This window comes from Typha angustifolia, chromosome 11 (assembly GCF_048772165.1).
Source record: "Typha angustifolia cultivar Huaian chromosome 11, ASM4877216v1, whole genome shotgun sequence".
Classification (NCBI taxonomy): Eukaryota; Viridiplantae; Streptophyta; class Magnoliopsida; order Poales; family Typhaceae; genus Typha; species Typha angustifolia.
In genome coordinates, this window is record NC_133249.1 from 518416 (window position 1) to 541975 (window position 23560).

The 23560-nt window shown below is 38.2% G+C and overlaps 5 protein-coding genes and 1 long non-coding RNA gene across 9 annotated transcripts; 3 read left to right on the plus strand and 3 right to left on the minus strand.

The window, feature by feature from the left end:
- Positions 1-88: 88 nt before the first annotated feature.
- On the minus strand, positions 89-2551 carry LOC140770303 (uncharacterized). 4 transcript variants are annotated; one of them, XM_073111430.1, is made up of 5 exons: positions 2397-2551; positions 1649-1713; positions 639-762; positions 445-562; positions 89-352 (listed from the first exon to the last, which is right to left on the minus strand). In XM_073111430.1, exons 2-5 carry the CDS (start codon positions 1656-1658, stop codon positions 299-301), a joined length of 306 nt encoding a protein of 101 aa, XP_072967531.1. In that variant the 5' UTR covers positions 1659-1713; positions 2397-2551; the 3' UTR covers positions 89-298. The 4 variants fall into 4 exon arrangements, with proteins under 4 accessions (XP_072967531.1, XP_072967532.1, XP_072967535.1 ...); XM_073111431.1 differs by having other exon boundaries at positions 1649-1717; positions 2397-2550; XM_073111434.1 differs by having other exon boundaries at positions 1649-1717; positions 2322-2503.
- An 866-nt stretch (positions 2552-3417) lies between these two features.
- On the plus strand, positions 3418-6598 carry LOC140770278 (pre-mRNA cleavage factor Im 25 kDa subunit 1-like). Its single transcript, XM_073111376.1, has 8 exons — positions 3418-3609; positions 3736-3991; positions 4123-4168; positions 5001-5094; positions 5716-5789; positions 5962-6048; positions 6140-6250; positions 6339-6598. Exons 1-8 carry the CDS (start codon positions 3555-3557, stop codon positions 6408-6410), a joined length of 795 nt encoding a protein of 264 aa, XP_072967477.1. The 5' UTR covers positions 3418-3554; the 3' UTR covers positions 6411-6598.
- A 664-nt stretch (positions 6599-7262) lies between these two features.
- LOC140770742 (protein PLASTID MOVEMENT IMPAIRED 1-RELATED 1) lies at positions 7263-11181 on the minus strand. The gene is made up of 2 exons (XM_073112002.1): positions 8788-11181; positions 7263-8678 (listed from the first exon to the last, which is right to left on the minus strand). The coding sequence occupies exons 1-2, from the start codon at positions 10971-10973 to the stop codon at positions 7538-7540; spliced, it is 3327 nt and encodes a 1108-aa protein (XP_072968103.1). The 5' UTR covers positions 10974-11181; the 3' UTR covers positions 7263-7537.
- Positions 11182-12669: 1488 nt separating this feature from the next.
- Positions 12670-17348, plus strand: LOC140770743 (serine/threonine-protein phosphatase PP2A-1 catalytic subunit-like). The gene is made up of 6 exons (XM_073112004.1): positions 12670-13145; positions 13727-13841; positions 14669-14777; positions 14854-14931; positions 15791-15982; positions 16731-17348. The coding sequence occupies exons 1-6, from the start codon at positions 12893-12895 to the stop codon at positions 16902-16904; spliced, it is 921 nt and encodes a 306-aa protein (XP_072968105.1). The 5' UTR covers positions 12670-12892; the 3' UTR covers positions 16905-17348.
- On the minus strand, positions 16969-20554 carry LOC140769751 (polynucleotide 5'-hydroxyl-kinase NOL9-like). Its single transcript, XM_073110611.1, has 6 exons — positions 20126-20554; positions 19894-19991; positions 19642-19718; positions 19259-19469; positions 18903-19073; positions 16969-18457 (listed from the first exon to the last, which is right to left on the minus strand). Exons 1-6 carry the CDS (start codon positions 20266-20268, stop codon positions 18249-18251), a joined length of 909 nt encoding a protein of 302 aa, XP_072966712.1. The 5' UTR covers positions 20269-20554; the 3' UTR covers positions 16969-18248.
- Positions 20555-21904: 1350 nt separating this feature from the next.
- On the plus strand, positions 21905-22928 carry LOC140770745 (uncharacterized). Its single transcript, XR_012106050.1, has 2 exons — positions 21905-22086; positions 22193-22928. It is a non-coding gene; the product is annotated as an uncharacterized lncRNA (long non-coding RNA).
- The last annotated feature ends 632 nt before the right edge of the window (positions 22929-23560 follow it).

Genomic DNA, 23560 nt, shown 5'->3' on the forward strand with positions numbered 1-23560 from the left:
CCTGCATTTCTATTGTAACCACGGATGCAGCCAAGCCAGGAAGATGAGACATACCAACGACTGCAATATAAGTAAACTCCGTAAAGCATGAACAGATGCTTATACTCGTAACCATTATGAACAGATTGTTACACAAGAAAGTACCAACCATTATGAACTGATTGGTGATAGTTTTAAAAAGAAAACTTGCAATATATCAAAGGAACACAGCATATACTTCTACTGATAATTGACTATGGGTTCTGTAAGTATTTGAATCCGGCATCAGACTTTGCCTTTGATGAGACTTTATCTCGAACTAAACCAAGAGGGCAATCATTATAATGAAGGCAGCAACTGCACATGTCAACGCCTGCAAAAAAAAGAAAAGGAAAATTAAGATTACTTTAACTTCATGGAAAGGTATACCAATTAAGAAGTGCATCAGAAGTTGTTATGATTTACTGCTATTGCAGATGCTGCAAGACCAGCCCGTTCTCTAGGATCCTTGCGATAGTAATTGCAGAAGTACAAAACTGTAGCATAAAACCAAAACAAAGGGCACAAAAATCCTACAAGGAAACTGGAAAAAAAAATGACATTAGCATATTACAGTGCAAAAGGGGAGAGGGAAGAAAAAGGAGCAGTGGCATACTCACCAAAACCATCCTACTCCACAACCAAAACAAGGGAGGCGCTTGTCATACATCCCGTGACTCACCGCGGCATCATCTCTTAACAGCGTATACCTTCCGTTACCACCCTTAACCCCAAGAGAGTTCCCTGAATGTGTCGAGGCATGTAAGACAGACAATTTACATGCAAACATTTATTGAGAGACACCATAGGATTTCCCAGATGAAATCAAAGCGGTTTTGGTCTCTTTGAAGAAACAAAGAAAGGGAAAAGAAAATGCTGTCGCATCTAATCATGAGCATCTATCAGAGAAAAGATCCATTAAAGAAACGGATGAAATTTTATTCCACGAGGAGTGGAAGAAGAGGTCCCTCACTCTTTTGAAAAAAGCAGAATACATTCGAGCTGTGACTGCATTACAGGAATATCCTTCTTGTCTAAACTTGGTTTGTTTTGGTAGATAGGTTTAATGGGAGGATATATATTAGGAGTCAACTCCTCAGTTGCTTGACAGGTTCTAGTATGAAAATCAGTGAGCCATTCATGAAAAATCTGGCGAACTGAATTCATAAAATGATCATGGGCATTGCACTCATCAAAGATTTTCCACCATCCACAAAGCCAAAATCTCCTCTACTCATTCCACATGTTTCTTTAACTTAGCTCTTTTAAATGATAGTTTATGATAAGACAGGTAATGACTAAAAGAAGAACCACTCTTTCTCAAATTCTTAAACAATCTTTGAGTTTACTTATAAGAACAATTATAGCTGTCTGTCTCTGATTTGAGTCAAAATGAGAAGGTTACTATGTCCTACATAAACCAAGATTTGAAGGTTGAGAACCAATATCTGATGCTTGAAGTTACATTCAAAAGTAATATCCAAAGTCAGATCATCAAGTAAGGTGCAACAGCCAACTTACGCATGTTAAAAATGAAAAATAATAGGCAAATAAAGTTAAAAAGTTTGCAATTATAGTTACAACAGTTAAGAGAAAGAAAGGAAAATAAAGATGAGAAAAAAGAAGCTACCTTGCTCCATGTATAGTATAGCTGATTATATTGAAGTCCTTGATCCACCAGCAGCCTCCAGAAATCTGACTATACAACATGGCCATTGTCAGTGGCTTCAGTAGAGGATCAACCATAAGCTATTCTCCAGACTTAATGCATGTAATACCCTTATAAAGGAAGCCATAAAAATCTTCACATAACAGATAGTATGAAGCAAGATATTATCCATCACAGCTTACCAAGGTCACTTGATTTATCTTCTAATGCATCATTTTCCTGCCAAATTTATTCTTCAAAAGCAACACACTCTAATTTGCAATAAATCAGGGTTTAACTAGATGAAGATATCTTCTCACATCATATACTCTCAGATACAAAATATGAAGGTCACTTGACATTGGAGACAACATTGCAGGAATAACCATTACATCCAGGTACACCTATTCTTTTTCTGAATGACGAATAAAAAAAAAAAGTTAAAAACCAGGTACCAAAATAAAATCAAACTCAATTTGGTCATTGATCATCAAATTACCATGATTCAATACAACTAGGCCAGGAAAAACAACAATTACACTGCGAAAGACTACATCATATCAATTCAGGAAAAAAAAAACCAACAATAATTTGACTACACAATATGCAATAACACCTTATAAATATGGATTTAAAATTGGGCTACTTTTCTTACCGAATAAATCAAATTAAGCTTCCAAAATCCGCAAAATTCGCAGCCTAAACCCAAAGATTGGTCGGAAAAACTTACCCACGAGATATTATAGATGGATTTAGAAATCTCGGGAGATATTTTATGCAGTAGAGAGGAAACGTGCGTTCAAGGATGGCAGCAGAGGAGGAAGAGAGCTTTCTGGGTGCGGATGCGTTCTTTCTTTGGAGAAGAGAACGACGTTTTCCTAACCTTCTAATTCGTTGATTTGGGGGCGAAGGGGATCGCCTGCATCCCGGATGCAGGAATTTACTATAGGCGGTATACTTGACTACAATATTCTTCTTCTTCTTTTTTTTTATCCTTTTCTACTAATTAAATATTCTAAATAGCATATTTGAAAAAAAAAAAAAAAAAGCCCCTGGGCCAAGCTACAGCCAAATCGGCTTATTATCATGTGCATAGAGTAACCCCCTCTGCCACCATGGAAGGGTTGGAAGGCTCTTTGAAAGCCAGAGTGTTCTCATGAAAATTAAAAAATTTCTCTAGAAATTCTGTTGGAACATACTCCCAACTAGACTCATGTTGAGTCGAATGGGATTGAGTTCCAATAAGGATTGCCCCATATGTGGGAGAGAGATCGAGTTCAGCTATATTTGTTTTTCACGTGCTCATTCGCTCAGACCTTACGGAGTGCTCTCGATGACCTCTAGCCTATTAGGCAACTAAATCCTAATTGGGTTGAGGAGTCTTAGCTCACTGAGAAAGCTTTGCTGTCAGCCCAAAATCAAAATCTTGTTCTTACGGTAATTTTTGATTTACTGTGGAAAATATGGAACTATCTAAATAACCTTCCCTTTTAACTCTGCAAAAGAAGGAAAGAAAGAAAAAAAAGCTGAAGATCATACGGGAGAGAAGCATGTTATTAGCCTATGAGTATTTTGAGCAATTAGCACCACTGAAGCTAACAAACCCCCTCTAGCCTCCGTTTTTTTTTTTTAAAATTTTATTAGGAGCCCACCCATCAAGCTTCCTCAAACTTAACACTAACTGTTCATATTCAGGTCCCAATGAGTCTAGTAGGGCGGGCTTCATCTTACGCTCTCCACTAGGCTCCTTGATTATAGCAGATAGTATTGCGGAGATTATTCTTCCTCGATTGTCGCTCAAGTTGTGGGACTTCATGAGGCTTTGGTTTGTATTCGCTCACTTACGGATTGATCGAGATAGACTCTCAGCTCCTGATCAATATTATTAATGGTGTGCATGCTTCACTATAGTCCATATCTTCCATCATCGATGATTGTAGACGGTTGTTATTTGCTTACCCCTTTTTTGTTCGTATACCATATCCTATCACAAAGCTAATAAGATTCGGTTATTCTTTCTGCAGAAATTGGATAAATATATAATTTAGCTTTTCTTTTCTTTTTTTTAGAATTCGCCACGCCATCACATATCCGCCGACTCACAGGGAAGAAGAAATTATCAAAAACAATCCCTCTTCCTAATCCCAAACTCTGCTGCTTGCTGCTGCTGTTGGTAGTAATAATTCTGAGTGAGATGGAGATCGAGAACGATGAATCCAGCGTGGTCGACATATACCCACTTAGTTGCTACTACTTCGGCTCCAAAGATGCGGTCCCGGACAAGGATGAGACGTTGGCGGAAAGAATTCAGCGCTTCAAATCCAAGTATACCATCTTCTCTGTTGTGTGCCGCTCTCTTGCTCTCTCTTTTGATCTTTGATCTTTTCTTTGGGGCATTTCTTCAAACATTTACATTGCGTATTTTGATTTTCTGGCTCGTCGGCTGGGTTGACCAGCTTTGCGGCACATGGGTTGAGGACTTGCGTCGAGGGCGTTCTCCTGGTTCGTTCTTCTCTTCGTTGTTCTTTTATTCTGCACTCATGTGCTCTTCTCTTTATAGTAAAGGTTACGTTTTTTTTTCATATTTCTTTCTCATGTAAGATCATAATTTGGGTAATTCGTAAGGAAATGATATACTTTTCGAAATTGGTCCCTTAAATAGAGGTCTCCGTGACTTTGCTTAATTAGGTTTTACCATTGATTATTTTACTCGGTTTGATGGTGGTGGGTAGCGTTTTTAAGTGTTCATCTGTGTCTTTTTTCAAATATCAAGAGTACATCATGCTAGAGGTTGCACAGTTTTGTATTGGGGAAGTAATAGGTGCAAATGGCATGATCTATGTAACTGAAGCTTTTAGAAGTTTTGAAGTTTAAGGATTTAGTTTGATTAATCCTGAAATGATTGTTGTTAAGATCAAACACCAGTGATGAATCTGATAGGGATCTCAAGAGTGCTATAACATATGATTCTTTTAGAAGAAAATTCTGATTACTATAGTCATGAGTTTGTATTTTCTGATGAAATAGAAATGTGATACTATTAGTAGCGGGATACGGTCAAAACTACCTCCACATTATTAATCTTTAGATATCATCGTTTTACCACCTACATGTGCATCTTGTTGGTTCTCAATTTTATGTTTTCTTCATGATTTGATATTCATTGCAGCCTTTTAGAATATACCTTTAAAGCATCTCTTTCTTAATGTTTGTAATTCCTTTCTGTGGTTACCAGACTAATGCTATTCAAATTTTATGAAACATGTTCTATTGAAGTCTCGATATGGCTGAATTATGGGATGCCAGATATAAATATAATAGTTTCTTGAAACAGGTTGAATTGTTTCAGCAACCACATGTGCTATTGTTGCAAGTAAAGAACTCGTACTTTAAGCTCCCAGGAGGCCGTTTAAGACCTGGTGAACGAGGTTTGTGATGATTTTTTTTTTTTTTGTTATATAACATAATATGATTAGAAGGAAGTAACATGTTATCTCAACTTCTAATGAGGTGTTTGCGACTGCTTTATCTAAGAATCCTGAGTAGACTATTGTTTAAAGTTAGACTTTAGATTCAGGAATGCTAGAATTTCAGGATATTTCATGTCATATAACAATGTTTTGCAATAACCTATGCGATGATTTGATCGAATAACACACTAGCAAGTGGCCTTGATCCTTTAATCTGTGTTTCCAATTGTATATCTTGTCCATAATCAGAACATTGTGTCGATATCTTCATTAGGTCTAAAGCACCCTGAAGGCTTTCAATAGGTCAAGCAATTATCGTAACTTGTTCAGCTTATTTCTCCATCAAACCCAGTCTGATCTTCTGTACTTCTTCATATTTTGTTTATCTATTAAAATTGATATTTGTCTTACTTATATTTGCATCTAGTACATTGAATGTATTTAAGATTAATAACCAAGCCTGTGAGATTGAAAAGCTATTAAGGATTTCCTGCGCTGATAAAAGTGAAAAATGAAGAAGCCATATTTGAATTATGGGCATTTCAAACTAAGGAAAGATCAATGTGGAATTCTTTTTAGATATTGATGGATTGAGACGCAAGCTTTCAAGAAAGCTATCCCTTGATGACAATGGAGTCCATGATGACTGGCAGGTAGGCTTGAGATATACTTTAGGAAGAGTGTCCATATCTATCTTCAATCCAATGGAAATTCCAACTGCTATGAACATGTGTAGCATTTGTGTGTAAGTTCAACAGAATTTTAGCTTTTTCTCACTGCCAGTATGTTAAAATCACTTGGGGATATTTCTTTCATGATATTTAGATAGGGCAGTGCATCGGAATGTGGTGGAAGTCGGAGTTTGAAACATTACCATTTCCATATCTGCCACCTAATACGCGCAGACCAAAGGTACATCGGCATATCAGCAAATATCTTTCTTAGTAATTAATATTTGTAATTCAAGTTTTTAATTTTTCTTCTTTTTTTCTTTTCTTTTCAGGAATGCGTAAAACTTTTCTTGGTTAGGCTGCCAATGTCCAGGCAATTTGTTGTGCCAAAAAACTTGAAGATGCTTGCTGTGCCCTTGTGCCAGATTCATGACAATGCAGAGGTGTAAAATGTTGATAAAAGCTACTAACTCTTTTGCTACCAGATTCATGGCTGATCATGCTAATTCATTTAGCTATTACACTTTGTAGGTATATGGTCCAATTATATCTGGAATTCCGCATCTGCTATCAAAGTTCTCCTTCAATATCATCAATGTTTGATCAAAGCATTGATTTCGAGTATGTTTGCTGTAATAGACCGGTGTAAATAGATCTACCAGGAGAGATTATCAAGTCAAACATTTGTGTGTCACTAGCTTCTACCATATATGTACCTGTTAAAAACGAGTTGTAAATATCGCTATCGTGTTGAATCTGCAGCTGTTATAGTATTGATCCTATTGCTATTCTGGTTTCTCTTTTCCTAAAATTTTTCTGCTATCACATCTGACAATCAGCATTATTATTAAATTTTTTCCCAAATGATTCCTTTCCTAATGTTTGAATAGATCCATGGCCGAAGATGAAGACTTCTGTCTTTATTAGTTGTTACAAACTAGAACCGCTTTAAATGTGCAGAAAAAAACAAACAGAAATTAGCAAGAGAGAGCAATTATCACTACAGATGGAGCTGCCTTGTTTATCACTACAGATGGAGCTGCCTTGGAACTAAGGAATGCACAAACATGATACAAGTTATGGAGCATCAGGATTCACGCCCAATGTGGCAAATGGGCTCCCCCCAACATTAATCAGAAAACCAAACTGATCAAGAGCACCAAACTAGATCATTCCTGTTCTAGCAAAATCCTCAAGTGTCATCAACAAGAAATAACTAGAACAAGTGAACAGCAACAGTTACAACAATCAGTTTCTGATGTTCTTGATAAACACAGAGGGTAGTCCCTACCATAGAAAATGGTGAGATGAAAGAATCCACTTATAGGGCAGCTGGAGAAAACTATTTTTCCACAGCAGAACTTCCACATCTGAGTAAAAATAAGTATACAGGGTTCCAAAAAAAAAAATACTGGAAGTACAGAAATGGACTATTATACTTGAGACAGCCCAAAATGCAGAGAAAAATACACACTTCTTTTCTATAAAGACAAAAACATCCACCAACTACTTTTAATTTGAGATCTTAGAGAAGCAGTCGAAGTAATAAAGGAAAAAAAACCACACTATGAGTTCCATTCACCTTCTCCTTACAATGAAAGAAATTTCCCCCACCATAGTAACTATGATGAGCTCCACAACTCATTTTGATATATTCTATGTTTCTGAATCCAAACTTTTCACCAGAGTGAAGTATATATCACAATGCTAGATTATATACTCAAACCGCCTCAACGCAACCTAATAGTTTCATTTGGGAAAATGACATTTGGATTCCGTATATGAGGGTTGAGAGCTGCTAGGTCTTTCCATTTGGAGCCTGTGCCATGAACACGCGATGAGATGCTCCACAGAGTCTCTCCTGGCTGCACTGTTGTTGTTGTCGTTGCTTGAGAAGATTTCGTGACTGCTTTTGATTTCATAAAAGGATGTTTATTACTTTTACCCATTCCACTAGCAAGCAACCACCTAGAACCAGATTGTTGCTGCACAGGATTACCCCAGAGCTTTTTCTTGCCAGGTTCACTCTTTAAACCAGCAACATGCACTTCTGTAATTTTAAACTGAGGAATTGCATCTTCTTCCTCATTCTTCTCTTCCTTTACCAATGGCTTAGTTTCAGTCTCAGACTCTTCATTTTGTTCACTGTTTCCTTTTTCTGAAACAGTACCATATATCTTGGGTTTAGGGGGAATGAAAACACGCTCTACTTGAATTAGAGAAAGCATTGGTGTTCCAACTGGCTCATAGTTGCGTAGAGGATCTCGTAGCTGGACCATTAGAGCAACTGTAAAGTTATTACCCAACATACCCCACCTTCTACCAGACTTCTTACCTCCCCTTTTCTCTCCCTTCCAACTCTCACTGTTTAAGTCCATAGAATTAGCATGATGGGCTGCAAGAATCTTTGAAGTTCGATCACTGAACTGATCTTCTTCATCGACTATTCCAGAATCAAGCCTCATCCACTCATCCAGAGTTATAGACAAGCCCATCAACCCATCAACATCATCTCCATTGTCTTTAACATCCAAGAGCTGCAACCCTGCAGTTCCCTCTAAACCTAGAGACCAGTTATTCTTGGCCCCTTTGCCTTCCAGAGCTGAGATTTCCCCAATGGATTGAGCAGTGATGTTCGAAGGTGCCTCTTCATTGGACATACCAGATTGTATTCTCAGCCCCTCAATGGAAAGGGCTTCAATCTTGTCCATAGCTAATGGAGCAAGATCATCTAGTGAGACATACTCTGATGCAGGCTCCCTACCACTTGAAGAAGCTAAATCCAAACCTTTACCTTTCCTCCTCTTACCAGAACCATTGTGATTAAACTCCGCTAGTGTGTCCGAAATATGATGTTGCAATAAGTCCAGCCTGCATAAATGAAAGAAGAGAAATTTTAACAAAAGAAAATAGGAAGTGAATTTCAGAGAGGAATATAGTAAAATTTAATAAAGGGAACTAGAGAAGAAAATTCTCAGACCTCTCACATGACTCCAGAGCTGGTGCAGCATCCCAGGCTATCTGCTGCACTGTTTTCCCAGTGATCTCTTCCAAGGGCATAAGTTTGCTTGCTTGCATTGATAGCTTTTCAATTCCAACTGAAGCCAAACGCTGCAATATATCCATGATCCCAGAACCCATTTCTGCAGGAACTACAATGGGACTAGAAACCTGCATGACCAAACTTCCGTCGTTCTTTGTGTTCCTAAAGAGAGATGGATTCATCGACCGCAGGAATCCCCCATCCTTTGTCTGAACAAATGGACCCAAGCCCTCACCAAGAGGGGGCAACTCCAGTGGTTCCTCAGGTGGAAGATTAATTGGACTACCAAATCCACTCCTGCTCCCAGGTGGGGAGCATTGGAAGGCCTTCTCATTTAGACCCCATTCACGCATCAGAGCTTCCGTCTCTGCATCTTCCAGCAATTTAGCCCTTGTCATGCTGTTCAATTCCTGACTTTCTTTCTGAAGCTCCGCCTCAACTTCATGAACAATCGATGAGAGATCAAAATCCTCTGCAAAGTCCCCAAAATTAGGTTCTTCCATTTCGCCTCCATAGTCCAGACCAAAGATACCACTACCAGAGGCTAAAGATTCCTTCTCGAATTGTTTCCATAACCGCTCCCTAGGTGACTCTGGATCACTTTCAGAGCTTACGCCAAATGGGCTATGCTCTATACCAAGCATGTTCAAGAATTCACTGGCAACATTCTCGGCATCCAAGCTACAAGACTTGCTCTTCGAACTTGCAGACTTATAACTAGATTTGGTATCAGCATAACTCACAAACTTAGACAGATTATCTTCAATCTTTGGAGACTCAAACTCCTCTGGTTCAAGAACAGATAGGCTATGAAACACAGAATCTAAATCCTCAATCACTGGTTCTGCAGCTAACAAGCTTCTCTTTTCCAACTCAGGGTCAGCACAAGAATCCTCTTTCACTGGCTCATCAATCTTGACGCCAACTTCCTCCTTGTTAACAACCACATTATCCACCGTTCCAGGGTTGACCTCTTCTTGATCCTTCGATGCAATCTCAATTCCCTGCTCAATGACGCTAAATTCTGCTTCGGCACAATCATTCTCTAAATTTCCACCTTTGACAGGCACCGACGATGTGCAGTGCTTTGATTCAGGGGACTCCACATTTGCTTCAACCTGTTCCTGCGATTTGCAAGCTTTCAATTCAGCCTTCGAGTCATCTTCCTTATCATCACACTCTGATTTCCTGTCTATGTTCGCCAAAACGGAAGCATCTGATTTCGAGCTTGGCAAGACTTCATGAAGCACCTTCACATCCTCCACGGAGCGAGTGCGATCGAGAATTCGCGACAAAGATCCCTGTCTATCCACCCGTCCGGCCGGCTTAACGTTCAAAATCTCGGAAATCTTCTTCTCCTTCACCAAGGAGAACCCGAAGCTTACACTGAGCTTCGCGCCCCTTGCCTTCCCGGAGAGCCGGAAGCTGGTGCTCCACTTCCCGATTTCCTGCTCATCCCCGTCTGCCTCGAGATCAGCGATGGAGAGCGGCAGAAGCCGGGAGAGGTCCACGTGATGCTTCCCGAGGTCGAGGGTAGGGGAGCTGGCTACCGTGGCGTAGATCGTGAACTGCCTGGGCTCGTACTTGACAGCGCCACCGGTCTGGTGGGACCCGCCGCCGCGGGTGTAGACGGAGGAGCGGTAGGTGAGGGTCTCATCGAACTTAACAACGCCGTGGAAGGCGTGGACGGCACAGGTGGCCGATGCGGCGGCGGCGGGGTCGGCGGAGCGCCGCCAGTGGACGGTCAAGGCGGCGCTGGCGAGTGCGGGGGGGAGGCCCTCGATGGAGTGGACGTGGAGGGAGAAGAGGCAGTCGTGGCGGCGTTGACCGATGTGGGAGAGGGACTTGAGAGACTTCCAAAAGGATGACGAGGAAGACGATGAAGACGAGCTTTTCTTCGATTTGAGCTTCGGATCAGGGACGAGGCGAGATCGGCCAGCGGAGAGTACGCGATCGCCGGAGGAAGAGGAGGGAAGGGCCCGGCGGCGGCGGTTCTTGGGGTCGAGGGAAAGGGCTTTACTCAGGGTTTCGATGTCATGGAGGAAACGGGCATCTCCATGGTCGCTGCCGCCGCCGCCACCACCGGGGGCGTTGCCCTTGCCGGAGAGCGGTTTCCCCAACATGGAAGGCGGAGCACCCGAGGTGAAGCGGAGGAGAATAAGCCTACGGTCACCGTCTCGTTTTGCGCTGCGATATTGTTCTCGTGGGAGATGGAGGAGAAGCGGAGGCGGGAGGCGGAGGAGCGGAATCGAGGGGGGCCTTCGATTCGAAGGCAAACCAAACGGGACCAGCGTGGAATGGACAGCGCCGAATGCTTTGCCTTCTGATCTGGTAAAGAGATAATTTTATTTCGTAGCACATTTCTTTTCTTCTTCTTTTTTTTCCGTAAGCTTATTATTATTATTATTATTATTAAATATTAAATTTTAAATCTAGTACAATTTATCATCTATATAGGTCTTCTGTAACCAAATCAAATCATATCATATCAAATTATAGCCCATTATTATCTTAATCATAGGATAAAAAATAGTCATAATTATCCTCAACTTGTCCGGCTATCCAAGTCCAACTCATGGAAGAAACATTTGCCTCTTCAGTAATCTGGGATCATTTAATCAAAATAATCTTTTGGGGCATATTATATAACACGGCATCATAATGTTCATTATGTTTTAACTGTCACTGTTGAAGTTTGGAAGGGATTGTGATGTGATTCCGGTTTCCCTCTCTCAGAGAAATGTAGACACATCTGGAATTTGAATTTAAACTCTAATGAGGGGCCCATGACCCATGGCCAATCGTATTGTCTTCTTCTGATCCCATGCTATGTGGCGTTTCACGTGTTCCGAGTGGGCTGGCAGAATGATTGGTGCACCATGATGGCCCAACAACATAAACCAATGAGAAACTTCGACGACAATTTCACCGCGATGCGTATAAAATTATTCTCCATAATACATCGCCCAAGAAAAAATTGGAAGATACCGACTAGAGTTGTACGTACGTTCTTCATAATCTAAGTTCAAATAATATTACGACAAAATTATTTAATAGTTTAATAGTTTAGTTTAATTCAATTAATAGTTAAACGACAAAATTATTTAATAGTTTAATAGTTTAGTTTAATTCAATTAATAGTTAATTTAGAGGAGTAGTTACCGTTTATAGCAAGTTTCGGTAGCGTTTGATTTATAGTAATTATTTGACAACGGATATGGTTTAAAGCCTAAATTAAGCAACTAAAAGTTTGGTGAGGCTTAAGTGCCTCTATACTTATATCTAAGGAGGGTTAGTTTTTTATCAGGTCCATATCTAATTTTCGAGCTCACGATAAAAATAAAAAAACTAATCTATCCTATATCTAACTTTCGGACTCACCGTAACAAAAAAAACTAATCTATTTATTAAAAAAGAAAAAATTGGAAGATAATATATATATATATATATATATATATATATATAATTTCAAGTTAGTCAAGGACTAAGCCCAATAGTATTTATTAGTATTATTCATGGGCCGAGCCCAATTGTCGTTAAAAGGCGGTAGAGAATTCCAGTTGGGATTTGGGATACATGGTCGCCGAGCTGAAGCATTTGACTTGGCCTCTTGTTTGTCGATTTCCGTTCGACCTCAAACAACGGTCACGCGCGGAGCATCACACTTGCTGAATCTTTCCGTCCCATCACCGTCCAATTCATTGATCTACCTTCCAACGGTCCAGATCGGTTACTCTCCTTCTTCTTTTTTTAACTTACCGCCTACCGCGGCATAATGGTGCAAATTAAAAAAAAAAAAAGAATTAAAGAAATGACAAAAGAAAAAAGAAAACAAACTCCTGCGAGCGAGCGATGAGGCCACCTCTTTCTCCTCGTTTCCGCTCCTGCTCTTCGACCCTAACCCTAAACCTAATTCCCTTCCGATCTCCCTCCTGGATGCTTTGATTAGTCTGAATCCCCATACCCGGCGCCATCCGATTGCATCTCCGGACGATTCACGCCGTCCGATCGGTTCTCGTCGGAGATCTGGTGAGCCGGAGCGATGCCGTCGCACGCGGATCTGGATCGCCAGATCGAGCACCTGAGGGAATGCAAGTTCTTGCCGGAGATGGAGGTAAAGGCTCTCTGCGAGCAGGCGAAGGCGATTCTAATGGAGGAGTGGAACGTGCAGCCCGTGAAGTGCCCCGTGACCGTGTGTGGAGATATCCATGGTCAGTTCCACGATCTCATCGAGCTGTTCAAGATCGGTGGCGACGTGCCGGATACTAATTACCTCTTCATGGGCGACTACGTAGGTCAGTGTCTTTTGAGGATTCCTTTTGGAAAGTAGGGATCTGCGATAATTTTGGAGCGTCTTAGATTTAAGACTTCGATTGTCCCAATCGGTAACGATCCTAACAAGCTGATTTGATCGGAGGGTTTTGATGGTGTTCCTGTCGGTCTTAATCGGTTCCGATCTTTTAGGTGTGTGGGGCTATTTCTTTAATTTGAGATGGCCGATGCTTTTGGCATGATTAGGATCTAAAATTATCATGTCCATCAGGATTAAGCTTCTCCTTTCTATTGCTAATTTCTCGTGCACGTGTACCTTTTCTTTTTTTGTTAAATTCACCAAAAAAAAATGGTTGTGTTTTATTCCAATGTTTACTGAAGTCAAGACTTTTAACAAAGTGAAAACAGTCGAAGGTTTCTTGAAATTTGTTATGATGTTGGGTGATGTTCACTCTTATATAGAAACCTTTCTTTGTATGCTATGTCAATTAGATGAATAAGATGGAGCTCTGTCGTCTTTGTATTTATGTGTGAATGAATCGGATTGTGATTTACTTTACATTTGATATGATTATGTTTTCATATTTTTATCCCTCTTGTACAGATCGTGGTTATTACTCTGTGGAGACGGTCACACTATTAGTTGCCCTGAAAGTTCGTTACAGAGATAGAATTACAATTCTTAGAGGGAACCATGAGAGCAGGCAAATAACACAAGTGTATGTTTCCTTTATTCTTTAACTCCTATCCATGCATGTCATTGAACAGTTATATGCTGCATGCTATGAAGTATATATGATAACTGAGTGTTAAAATTTCAATATTATGAATATTGCGGTTTTCCTGTCAAGTTCTGTGGAATAAATTTGTAGAGTATTATAATGACTGTTCCCCTCTGGTTGTACAGTCTTTGGTATGTTGAGGTCATAACTTAATTCTTTCTTCAACCTTCCAGTTGTGAGATTATAAAATTGAAGAATATGAAACAACATTTTAGTAGGTTGTTTGAAGCTATTGGAATTTGTTCGTGCTATCTTGTTTTCTCCCCCCAGTTCCTGTTATTTTACCTGATAGTAATTTAAGTCTATAACTTATAATAGTTTGTCAAATGTCAATATCATCTTCCATTTATGATTTTAACACTTTTGGTCAAACAACTGCCAACCATTTTGTGAAGGTTGTCCTCTAGGCCATTTTTTGGAATGGTATTTTGCATTAAGTCTTTTTGAAAGGCTACAAGATGTCCTCTAGGCCATCTATCCTGTTTTATTCCTTGATCTTGGTGACTAGAGAATGTATGATAATGTTGTTAAGCCTTTGATTTTGGATGAGGTAAGTCTTTTAGCCATGTATCATGTAGTAGCGCATTCAACCACAGAAAGCCTCTCCATCTATGGGCTAAGGCTGCAGAAAATGTTGCTCTCTAGACTGCATGCACTTGGATATTAGGATTCCCTTTTGATTGTTCGTTGAACTATCACTTTTTATAGTATTTATTGTTATAGATTTGCACAATTCCTGATGAACTTTTGAGTTTTGCTTTCAGATATGGGTTTTATGATGAGTGCTTGAGAAAATATGGGAATGCAAATGTCTGGAAGTACTTCACTGATCTCTTTGACTACCTACCTCTTACAGCTCTTATTGAGAATCAGGTCTTCTTTGTTCTTTTTGTCTGCATATCAGTTGTGTAGCATTATCGATCTCTTATGTACGTACTGTATTTTATAGGTATTCTGCTTGCATGGAGGTCTTTCCCCATCCTTAGATACATTGGATAACATCCGTGCTCTTGACCGTATACAAGAGGTATGCAAAATTGTTTGTCCTATTTCTTTTAATCAAGGCAGCTTTTTTTTTAAAAAAAAAAGTAGACTTATCTTTACTTGCTTTCACTTGCAAAATAAAAGTAGTACCAAGACTTATTAGACCATGTACTCAAACTGCTGCACAAGGAACTGTCCTGAGAATGTTTTGGGACAGAGGTTCATGAAATTACCTTTTTGCTTTAAGAGTTTAACTTATGTTCTTGTCACATTGTTACTTTTTACCTTGTGTTTCTTCATGTTGTGTGCATTTAAGGTACTCTAAACTTGGTGAATCACAAATATTTCATACAATTCAGTGTATCTTGATGTCCTACTTTTTAAAGTTTGACTAGTGATTGGATTTCTATGAATGTTCTGGTATTGTTATTTTTCTATCTTAAGTCTCTTTCTCGTTCCCAGTATTATTTAATGATGGAGTGCTGATTAAATTTTCAAGTTGTCTGATCAATGTAGATTAAGGTGAATGTTTTGGATTGCTGATTAGTTATGCAACCTTCTTTTTACATTCTTTTACTGCTATAATATTAAATGATTATATAATAGATTTCCTCTTATATATACTCGTTGAAATCACGAACCTTTTTATGCACTGCAATGATAGAGACTTTGCTTTTTGTCATAGTTTGGCTAATACTGTTGCCATCAGTCTCATCTTAGTTGCTTTTTTATAAGATGTCTTCGTCTTTCCAAAGCGAGACTCTCATTGAACTATTTCACTAGTTTGAATGAATATCCAGGGCTTTAGATGAGAAAAACATTTCTATCGCCCTATAAAATGCTTTCTCCTCCAGCCATCTATAAACTTGTTCATACATTTAATCCTGCTATATGGTTTGTAGGTCCCTCATGAAGGTCCTATGTGTGATCTTCTATGGTCTGATCCTGATGATAGATGTGGCTGGGGAATATCACCGAGGGGAGCAGGATACACATTTGGTCAGGACATTGCTCAACAATTCAATCACACCAATGGGCTTAGTCTTGTTGCTAGAGCCCACCAACTTGTCATGGAAGGTTTCAATTGGTGTCAGGTGAGTTTATTATAATTGCTGTCTGTATTTTTATACTCCATTTCAGCTTCTATAAGTATGAGTAATATAATATCAAGATTGTGTACTCAAATTATGGCAACCTATTGTTTACTGCTAAATAGCTGTGTATGTTAAATGCCCCTCAGTTAAATCCTATTTCTTCAGATTAGCTATGTTATATGATTCTGATGGATGATTGAGATATTTAACTATGTACAGTTCATAAAAAATATTAAACTCTTCTTCTTTTTTTTTGTCTCTGAGAATTATCTTCACTAGATAGATAGAAGACACAAGAATGGAGGATGACTTCTACCTGTCAAACTGAAAGTAAAAGTCTTTGATGGATTGACTTTGCCCTTGTCCTAGCCTCAAAGAAATGAAAGAAAGAAAAAAAGATGCTTGGCTTCACTAGAGGCTGTAGGGTATCATTTTGATTGCCTTTATAATGATTTTTCTTTGGATAGACTGCTGTGGTTAGTCCAAACGTCAGTCCTCTTTTTTCAGTTCTCAGGAATTGAGCAAGCGAAAATCTGATAATTGTTAGGTATTATGGTTGATAGAGAAAAGTAATCAATCAGAACTTCATTTGCAAAAAAAATCATTAATCCTTTATTTGTATTTTTCCAGGAGATTTTATAAAATAATGTGATTTATGTACCAAACCACATCACTTTCTGTAGTCATGGGAACTCACGCATTTGCTTAGTTGATTTCAGCATGATCTTATTATCTGGTATGCATGCAGGATAAAAATGTCGTCACAGTATTTAGTGCCCCAAACTACTGTTACCGTTGTGGTAACATGGCAGCAATAATGGAGATTGGGGAAAACATGGTTCAGAATTTCCTTCAATTTGATCCAGCACCACGGCAGATTGAGCCGGATACCACTCGCAAGACTCCTGACTATTTTCTGTAATCTCGACAACCTTCAAATTGGCTGGTAATGATGTCAGTCTATTCCACTGTTTGTTCTGTAGATGTGTACTGAAAAAAAAAGAGAACAAGGTGTTTTGTCTGTGGAGGGAGACATCATCATCATTCTTTTATTTGAAGTTTATGTGTGCTGCTTCTATACTGTCATTCTATCTCAAAGAGTATCTCCTGCATTATCCTTTGCCCAAAGGAAGAGGGAAGCAGCAATAACAAGCATGATGTCTATTGTCTTATACAACTCTCCCGGTTGAAGATAAGCAAAAGCACTACTGCCTGTTACCATTCTCCAGGCTTAGGATGTCAATTGATTTTGGTGTAATTTATCCTGTTATGCTTAATTACAGCACTAGAAGATTTTAAACAGCTGCAAGTCAATTATTTCTGATATTTGAGGGTTTCCTAACCCTATTTTTGTTTTTTTTTTCTCTCCATTACTGCTTTGTTGGCTTCAGAACAAAGACTACGGATTGCTGCTCTATTTCGTTCTAGTATGATATCTCGCTAGTTCAATTTTGCTTGTTTATTAGTTGCATTGAAGACCGGCAGTTGAAGGATTGTATATAATTTGCTTGACAAGCTTCTCGTGCTTCCTGCTATGATATCAAGTACATAGCATATCCCTGTTTTAAGTGTGTACGCTCATTCCCATTCTTGTTATTCTAAGGGGGAGAATCGTTGGTACCATAATGTGTTTATCCAGTTGAACTTTTCCAGGCGTCGTAAATTATTTGCATTTGGCTGACAAATGATATGCCATTATTTCCAACTTCAGCCAGGCAACACCTCGGGTTTAGATATGGCCCATCTTTATCCCACTTTATCAACATATCATCCCAAATCATCCAACATCTTGTTGCAAACGCATAATCTACTAGAATATTACTTTTCTCAAGATCTCAGTCTCAGTCATGTGTAACAGTATCTAGATATACAGCACATTTCTCTAAGGACAAAAACGCAAATAATTTGGAAAAGGTATGCTACTGCCTACTGGAAACCTGCTTATCCATATGAACCGCATGCATTTGCCATTTGAGATTCTAACTAAAGGTTTCTTCAATGTGGTCTATCTTTCGGTTCTAGTACCTGTAGAATGATTGAAGTTAGTATTCCACATTTTTAGGGCATCCACGAAAGATACAGAGAAACAACTATAACAACCAACTAGTATATTACAAACGCACAAACCCGAAACAAATTAGTTTCTATACATTCCTAATGTGAACAGATAAAATTAACTGAATTACCCAAAATGGATATCACAGAATGAACATACCAGAACAGCAATCATAAATGTAGAACCCAGTATAATAGTTCTCAGGACATCTTATTTTAGCAATATGAGGGCCTTGTGACGCACAGTTACCTGCAAGAGACCAGGAAGCACAACAGAACCTGGTAGAAGAATATTGATTTCTCCTAGTTGGCGATGATGAGGAACAGGAGTGATCACATAGAGCCGACGTCTTGAAAAGTCTACAGCTCTGATGATTCTTGACATGGGTATAGGAAGAGATAAAGAGTGAATATATGGTACTTAATGATCATGTCATGTGTAAGATACAGTTCCTGATAAATCCAACCATAAGTATGTTTTTCTTGATACTCAGATGCATGAAAACTAGACCAACTCCACAAGAAAATTTATGTTATAAAACAGTTTCATTTTTCACTTATAAGACAATTGGTGCCTTTGATTAGAAAGTTTAGACTACCAAGAATATTAAGGTGTTGCTTACCTTTCACATTATTAAGCTTCCCAGTGGTTTGAAATATAGGACAGAAATAAAAAAAAATCAGGGAACATACTAAGATCATGCAGAGGCAGCAAAGCAAGCAAGTAAAGCATTGTTAAAACTAAAGTTATCGAACTTTTCCACAGCCACATAGTTTGATACTTCTTCTCAAGTATCATACGATAAGGTTTTTTCAAACCGGGATTTCTTATGTATATGGCATCTCTAGTTAAAACAGGCGACTTATATAGAAGAGTTGCCACAAATTTCAATCAAATTAACTGGTGCTTTTTCCTTTCCATCTAACCAGAACATTCCACATGGTAAATTCTTACTCTCTAGAGATGTCCTTACTGATACCACATTAGTGGGATACATATTCTGCAGCACCTCAACCAACATATCATATCCAATACCTATGATAGCAAGGTGAAACTAAGCCACTTGAATTTATAACGAAACTACAAAAATTAGAGCTTCACCAAGAAAATAAGCACAGAAAACTGCCACTAAGTAGATACTGCAAACAACTCTCAGGGCAACTATTCTATTAGAAATAAGCTAAGAAACTGCCATTGGCATGATCACTACTAACACATACCTTTCACCCATCCTGAAGTATTAATAATAAGAGGCAGCATTGGTTTGCCAGGACTATCAGGTTTGCAAAATTGACTGTACTCACTAAGAAAGTAATCATAGATGCGGAATATATAGTTCAAGTGAGCTTCTGGATTCCTCTCAGACATCACCAAAAAAGAAGAATCTAAAGAAAAATACAATGAGGCTTCCATAAGGAACCCGAGCTCATACTATAGTAATTCCAACAAGCAAGTCAGTCGAGATAAACGCAATAAGAAATGGATCATGTTAGCAAAAAGCGCCAAAATGCAGCAATCTTCTATTTAAAACCGTAGATCAAGTCTATCATTCAATGGATCATAAATTTACATTGTTGAAGCAGAGTAATTGGATATATTACACCAGAAACTGGTAAGAAAATAATATCTGGTATAAGTTGCGTACCTCTCCGGTGTCTTTCCAGCAGAGAATCGTCAAATCTGCAAACCGAAGGCAAGCAATCTCATAACAATCATGCTCTCTTCTCTTTTCTCTTAAAATTTTTGAAAAAAAGATGAAAACCCAATATAGACTAGCAAAGAGGAAATGATCATAAGGAAAAGAGAGAGAGAGAGAGAGAGAGAGAGAGAGAATGAAATAGCGAAAGAATCATGCCTGCAGTTTGACCATCAACAATGTGAAGAGAAACACAAACAGGAGGAGTGAACTCCGGTTGCCCCACATCAGTATCCAAATAACCCACCTTCTTATACCTATCCATATCCATCCAAATACCAATCTAAATCAAAACCTTTTTTTTTTTTTTTTTGACAAAGGCCAAGGCCTTGTAATCTAAATCGAAACCTAACTGAATAAACGAGTAGAATAAGAATTACTGACATCAGACCTCTTCAAGAGGGTATTAAGGAGGAGGCGCGAGAAGGTGGAGTTGCCGCTATTGCCAGGGCCACAGACTAAGACGATCGGCGGAAGCCAAGTGGCGGAGTCGTAGGCGATGACTTCCGCCGTCTCCTCCCACTGTGGAGGCATGAACAGCCCCCGGTACGACAAAGTCCAAGGCGGTCTTTCGACTCCTTGCTCCAACTCTCACTCCCTGTGCTTCCCTTCTTTAAAATGGAGGCGAGACTCGTTTGACGTGAAACGATCATGCCGCTTATAAGGTGTTCGACACTTTGCGGCATAGATCGTGGAATATGGGAAGAGAAAGACGGCGGCGAGACGCGCGCGCGATGCATGTGGTTTGGAGACACAGGCACTCTGCGTATCTACTGTTTGATTAAATTCCTCATCTAATTTAAATGGGCCGTGCGGGAAAGTCCAGTGAAGGGCTTTCTAGGGAATGCGTTCAACTATAATTATTTGTTATAAGGAAGAGAAAGTACAACTGGATTATAATTATATAATTTAAGATAAATCAACTTTTCAATTTTTTTTAAAAAAAATTAAAGATTATAATTTGATATATCCAATTAAATATTATATTATTAAATTATTTTCTATTAGTCATACTTATTTTAAGAGTGGAAGATAGAATATATCATTTTAATCAGTCACAGTCCACCGAATAAATATTTATTATTTTAGTTTTATTACTTTACTAACACTCGAGTTAATTTATACATAGCAACTAACGTAAATAGAATAGAAAGTATTTTATTATTTAAAAAATAAAAACCTGAAATATCCTTAGTTTTCGTGTTACTTTTATAAAAATAGCCTTAGATTAAAATTATAAACATTATATTATTCTTGAGCTGTTGAAATAAACTACACACAGAGAGAGAGATATATATATATATGATAAGCTTCAATATTTTAAAAATATGACAGACAATTCTAAATAATTTATATAAGTTTCAAAAGGTAGGCCATCTATTTTAAAGAATGGACGTTTGAACTACTCCAATTGACAAGTTGCCAAGAAAGACATTACATTTCATAATCAAACCTTCGACCTAACATCTTCCCGATGGCTACGCTACAAACTTAAATTTATTAATTGCTTACTTATGGAATAATTTGTGTAATTAGCTACTCATTCAAAGTTTATTATTATTATTATTATTATTATTATTATTATTATTATTATTATTACTCGAGAGCTTAAAAACTAGACGTAAACTAGACAAATAAAAAAAAGTACTAAATTACTCGTTTCATTCTAAACTATTATAGGGTGTAATATTATAGATTTACAATAGATGTGAAATAAAAGTAGAGATATTTTAAGAGAAAATTCAACAAGCAATGAGAGAATAATTAAAATAATAAATAGTAATTAATATGTATAAATTATTAGGTACAAAATTTGATAGCAAGAAAAGTAGATAGTACAAAGAGGCTTGTTAATACTTTGAATTAATTTTTATCTAACAATAGCTAACTAAATAGAGAATTTCCATTACTTTAAAAAAAAATTACCTCATTAAATTTTATTTTCTTTTTCTTTTACTTCTCTTTTAAAAAGAAAATTCGCCCATGATATTAAGACTATTTGCCCATTGCTTTTGAAAGCAAACTTGAGGAGTAAGGGCTAATAAGATAATTCTCAGATGGTTAAAATGAATATGATTAAAATCTCATATTATAATTAATTAAATGAGTATAAATTCCAACGGCTCTAGTCCGGAGTCTGTTCCTGCGGTTTAACGAGGAGAGATTTTACGATATAATTGTAGTTGTTTACAAAATACAATTTAAGGTTCAAAAGTCTCTCGACGCGTTATAAGGTTAAGTTTCTCTTCGGAAAACAAATCAGTTCATTTCTACGAAAGGACGATTGAAAGAACCCCCTCCTCGCTGACAAGTTGACAGAATGAGAGAGATTTCATTTTTGATATGCAATATGTAATATGTATCGTTCGTTGAATGATTATTTTGAATTAAATATTATCAAAAATCGTCTTTTTTTTTTTTAAAATAGACGAGAGGTTGACTTAGAACAATATTTCAGCAAATTGGCGGAGGGATTGTTTCCCACACAACACCAGCCAAAACAAGCATGGCAAAGACAACAGCAAATGAGGCAGCAGCAAGGCGAAATACCGGCGAGCAGCGAAAGACAGAGAATCCACCAGATCTATTCCGCGTCCTTGCCATCCTAGCGTTGACCACGGCCATAATCATAAATTGGCGGGGAGATTCGGTTGCCTTCGCCGCCGCCTCCGGGATGGACTTGCTGATCCTATTCTACGCTCTCCGCCACTTCGACCGGAACCCGCGGGATACCTCCAAGATCAAAGGCCTCAAGAACGCGGTGCTCTCCGTCTCCATCCACTTGATCTTCGTCTTTTCCGATCGCATCGCCACCATCATGCCGCTCCCGGCGAAAGTTATCATCTGGTGCATGTCTACCGCCACCATCTGTGCCATCACTTACTTGTTCTTCTTCCACGAAGACTGCGACCACCATCTCGAAATCAAAGGTCAGACAAGCAAGAAGCACGAAGACTAGCAGATCGGCACGCAGGCAACTACTTTTCCTGTGAAATAGCTCCTCCATCATATTGAAGAAATTCCCATCAGTAGCTACATGCATACAACCGTAGAGAAATCTAATACATCCTACTTCTTGTCTTGCCGTGACGAATTTGTGTCCCTACGTCTGTATCCTATCCAGATCAACAACTTGTACCTTTACTTACAAGAATTTTGCTTAATGACAAATAAATTCAGTGATTAGCTTTTCAGTGTCCATCCATCTTTTTATAAAAAGATTAAAAATAATGGTACAAGTTTGAGATGAATTTTAAATATTCAAAAGTGACGTATAAATTTCTATAGTATTATACTATTATTAAGAAAACAGTTACAACAGTAAGTAATAAAAGACTATTTAAATTCTAGTTTAATTACCAATTAATCTAGTCACACATATAAAATGCCTTATATACCACCCTTAATTTATCAACAAATGAAAATACCTTGGTAATTGGTTAGTATTGAATCACTGCTGCTTTTGCTTAATCCCTTGTTTTATTGTTGTCCCATCTGTATTTAACCGAATATGAGAATTGTGAAAACCGGTTGCTAATCTATTAATTCGTGTTTGATGAAGTCAAAGTCGATGACACGCGGCTGTTGACCGCGTCAATAATTTGATTTTCTTGTAATTGGCTTACAGCTTTATAACCATACAATATAAATATTAAACAACTTTTACTTATATTATATAATATTTCTTAATATATATATATATATAATCCCATGGTTGGTATTAGCGTGTTTTTTATCAGATGAATTAAAATAGTGCATCTGGCTGTAATAATATTTCAAAACAGTTCGGCGAACTAGCCAATTCGATACATGGTTGAACCTTGAC

Bases quoted from the DNA above. Each gene is read 5' to 3' on its own strand.
- LOC140770743 (XM_073112004.1), top strand. From the start codon at position 12,893: ATGCCGTCGCACGCGGATCTGGATCGCCAGATCGAGCACCTGAGGGAA. The intron at 13,146-13,726 runs GTCAGTGTCTTT...CCTCTTGTACAG, and splicing joins CTTCATGGGCGACTACGTAG to ATCGTGGTTATTACTCTGTG. The intron at 13,842-14,668 runs GTATGTTTCCTT...TTTTGCTTTCAG, and splicing joins AGCAGGCAAATAACACAAGT to ATATGGGTTTTATGATGAGT.
- LOC140770742 (XM_073112002.1), bottom strand. From the start codon at position 10,973: ATGTTGGGGAAACCGCTCTCCGGCAAGGGCAACGCCCCCGGTGGTGGC. The intron at 8,679-8,787 runs GTCTGAGAATTT...TCATTTATGCAG, and splicing joins GCTCTGGAGTCATGTGAGAG to GCTGGACTTATTGCAACATC.
- LOC140770278 (XM_073111376.1), top strand. From the start codon at position 3,555: ATGGTGTGCATGCTTCACTATAGTCCATATCTTCCATCATCGATGATT. The intron at 5,790-5,961 runs GTAGGCTTGAGA...CATGATATTTAG, and splicing joins GAGTCCATGATGACTGGCAG to ATAGGGCAGTGCATCGGAAT. The intron at 6,251-6,338 runs GTGTAAAATGTT...TACACTTTGTAG, and splicing joins AGATTCATGACAATGCAGAG to GTATATGGTCCAATTATATC.
- LOC140769751 (XM_073110611.1), bottom strand. From the start codon at position 20,268: ATGCCTCCACAGTGGGAGGAGACGGCGGAAGTCATCGCCTACGACTCC. The intron at 19,074-19,258 runs GTATGTGTTAGT...TTGCTATCATAG, and splicing joins TACTTCAGGATGGGTGAAAG to GTATTGGATATGATATGTTG. The intron at 18,458-18,902 runs AAGTCGCCTGTT...ATGATCATTAAG, and splicing joins TTGTGGCAACTCTTCTATAT to TACCATATATTCACTCTTTA.
- LOC140770303 (XM_073111430.1), bottom strand. The intron at 563-638 runs GTGAGTATGCCA...TTTTTTTTCCAG, and splicing joins TGTGGAGTAGGATGGTTTTG to TTTCCTTGTAGGATTTTTGT. The intron at 353-444 runs GTAAATCATAAC...TTTTTTTTGCAG, and splicing joins TTGCAGCATCTGCAATAGCA to GCGTTGACATGTGCAGTTGC.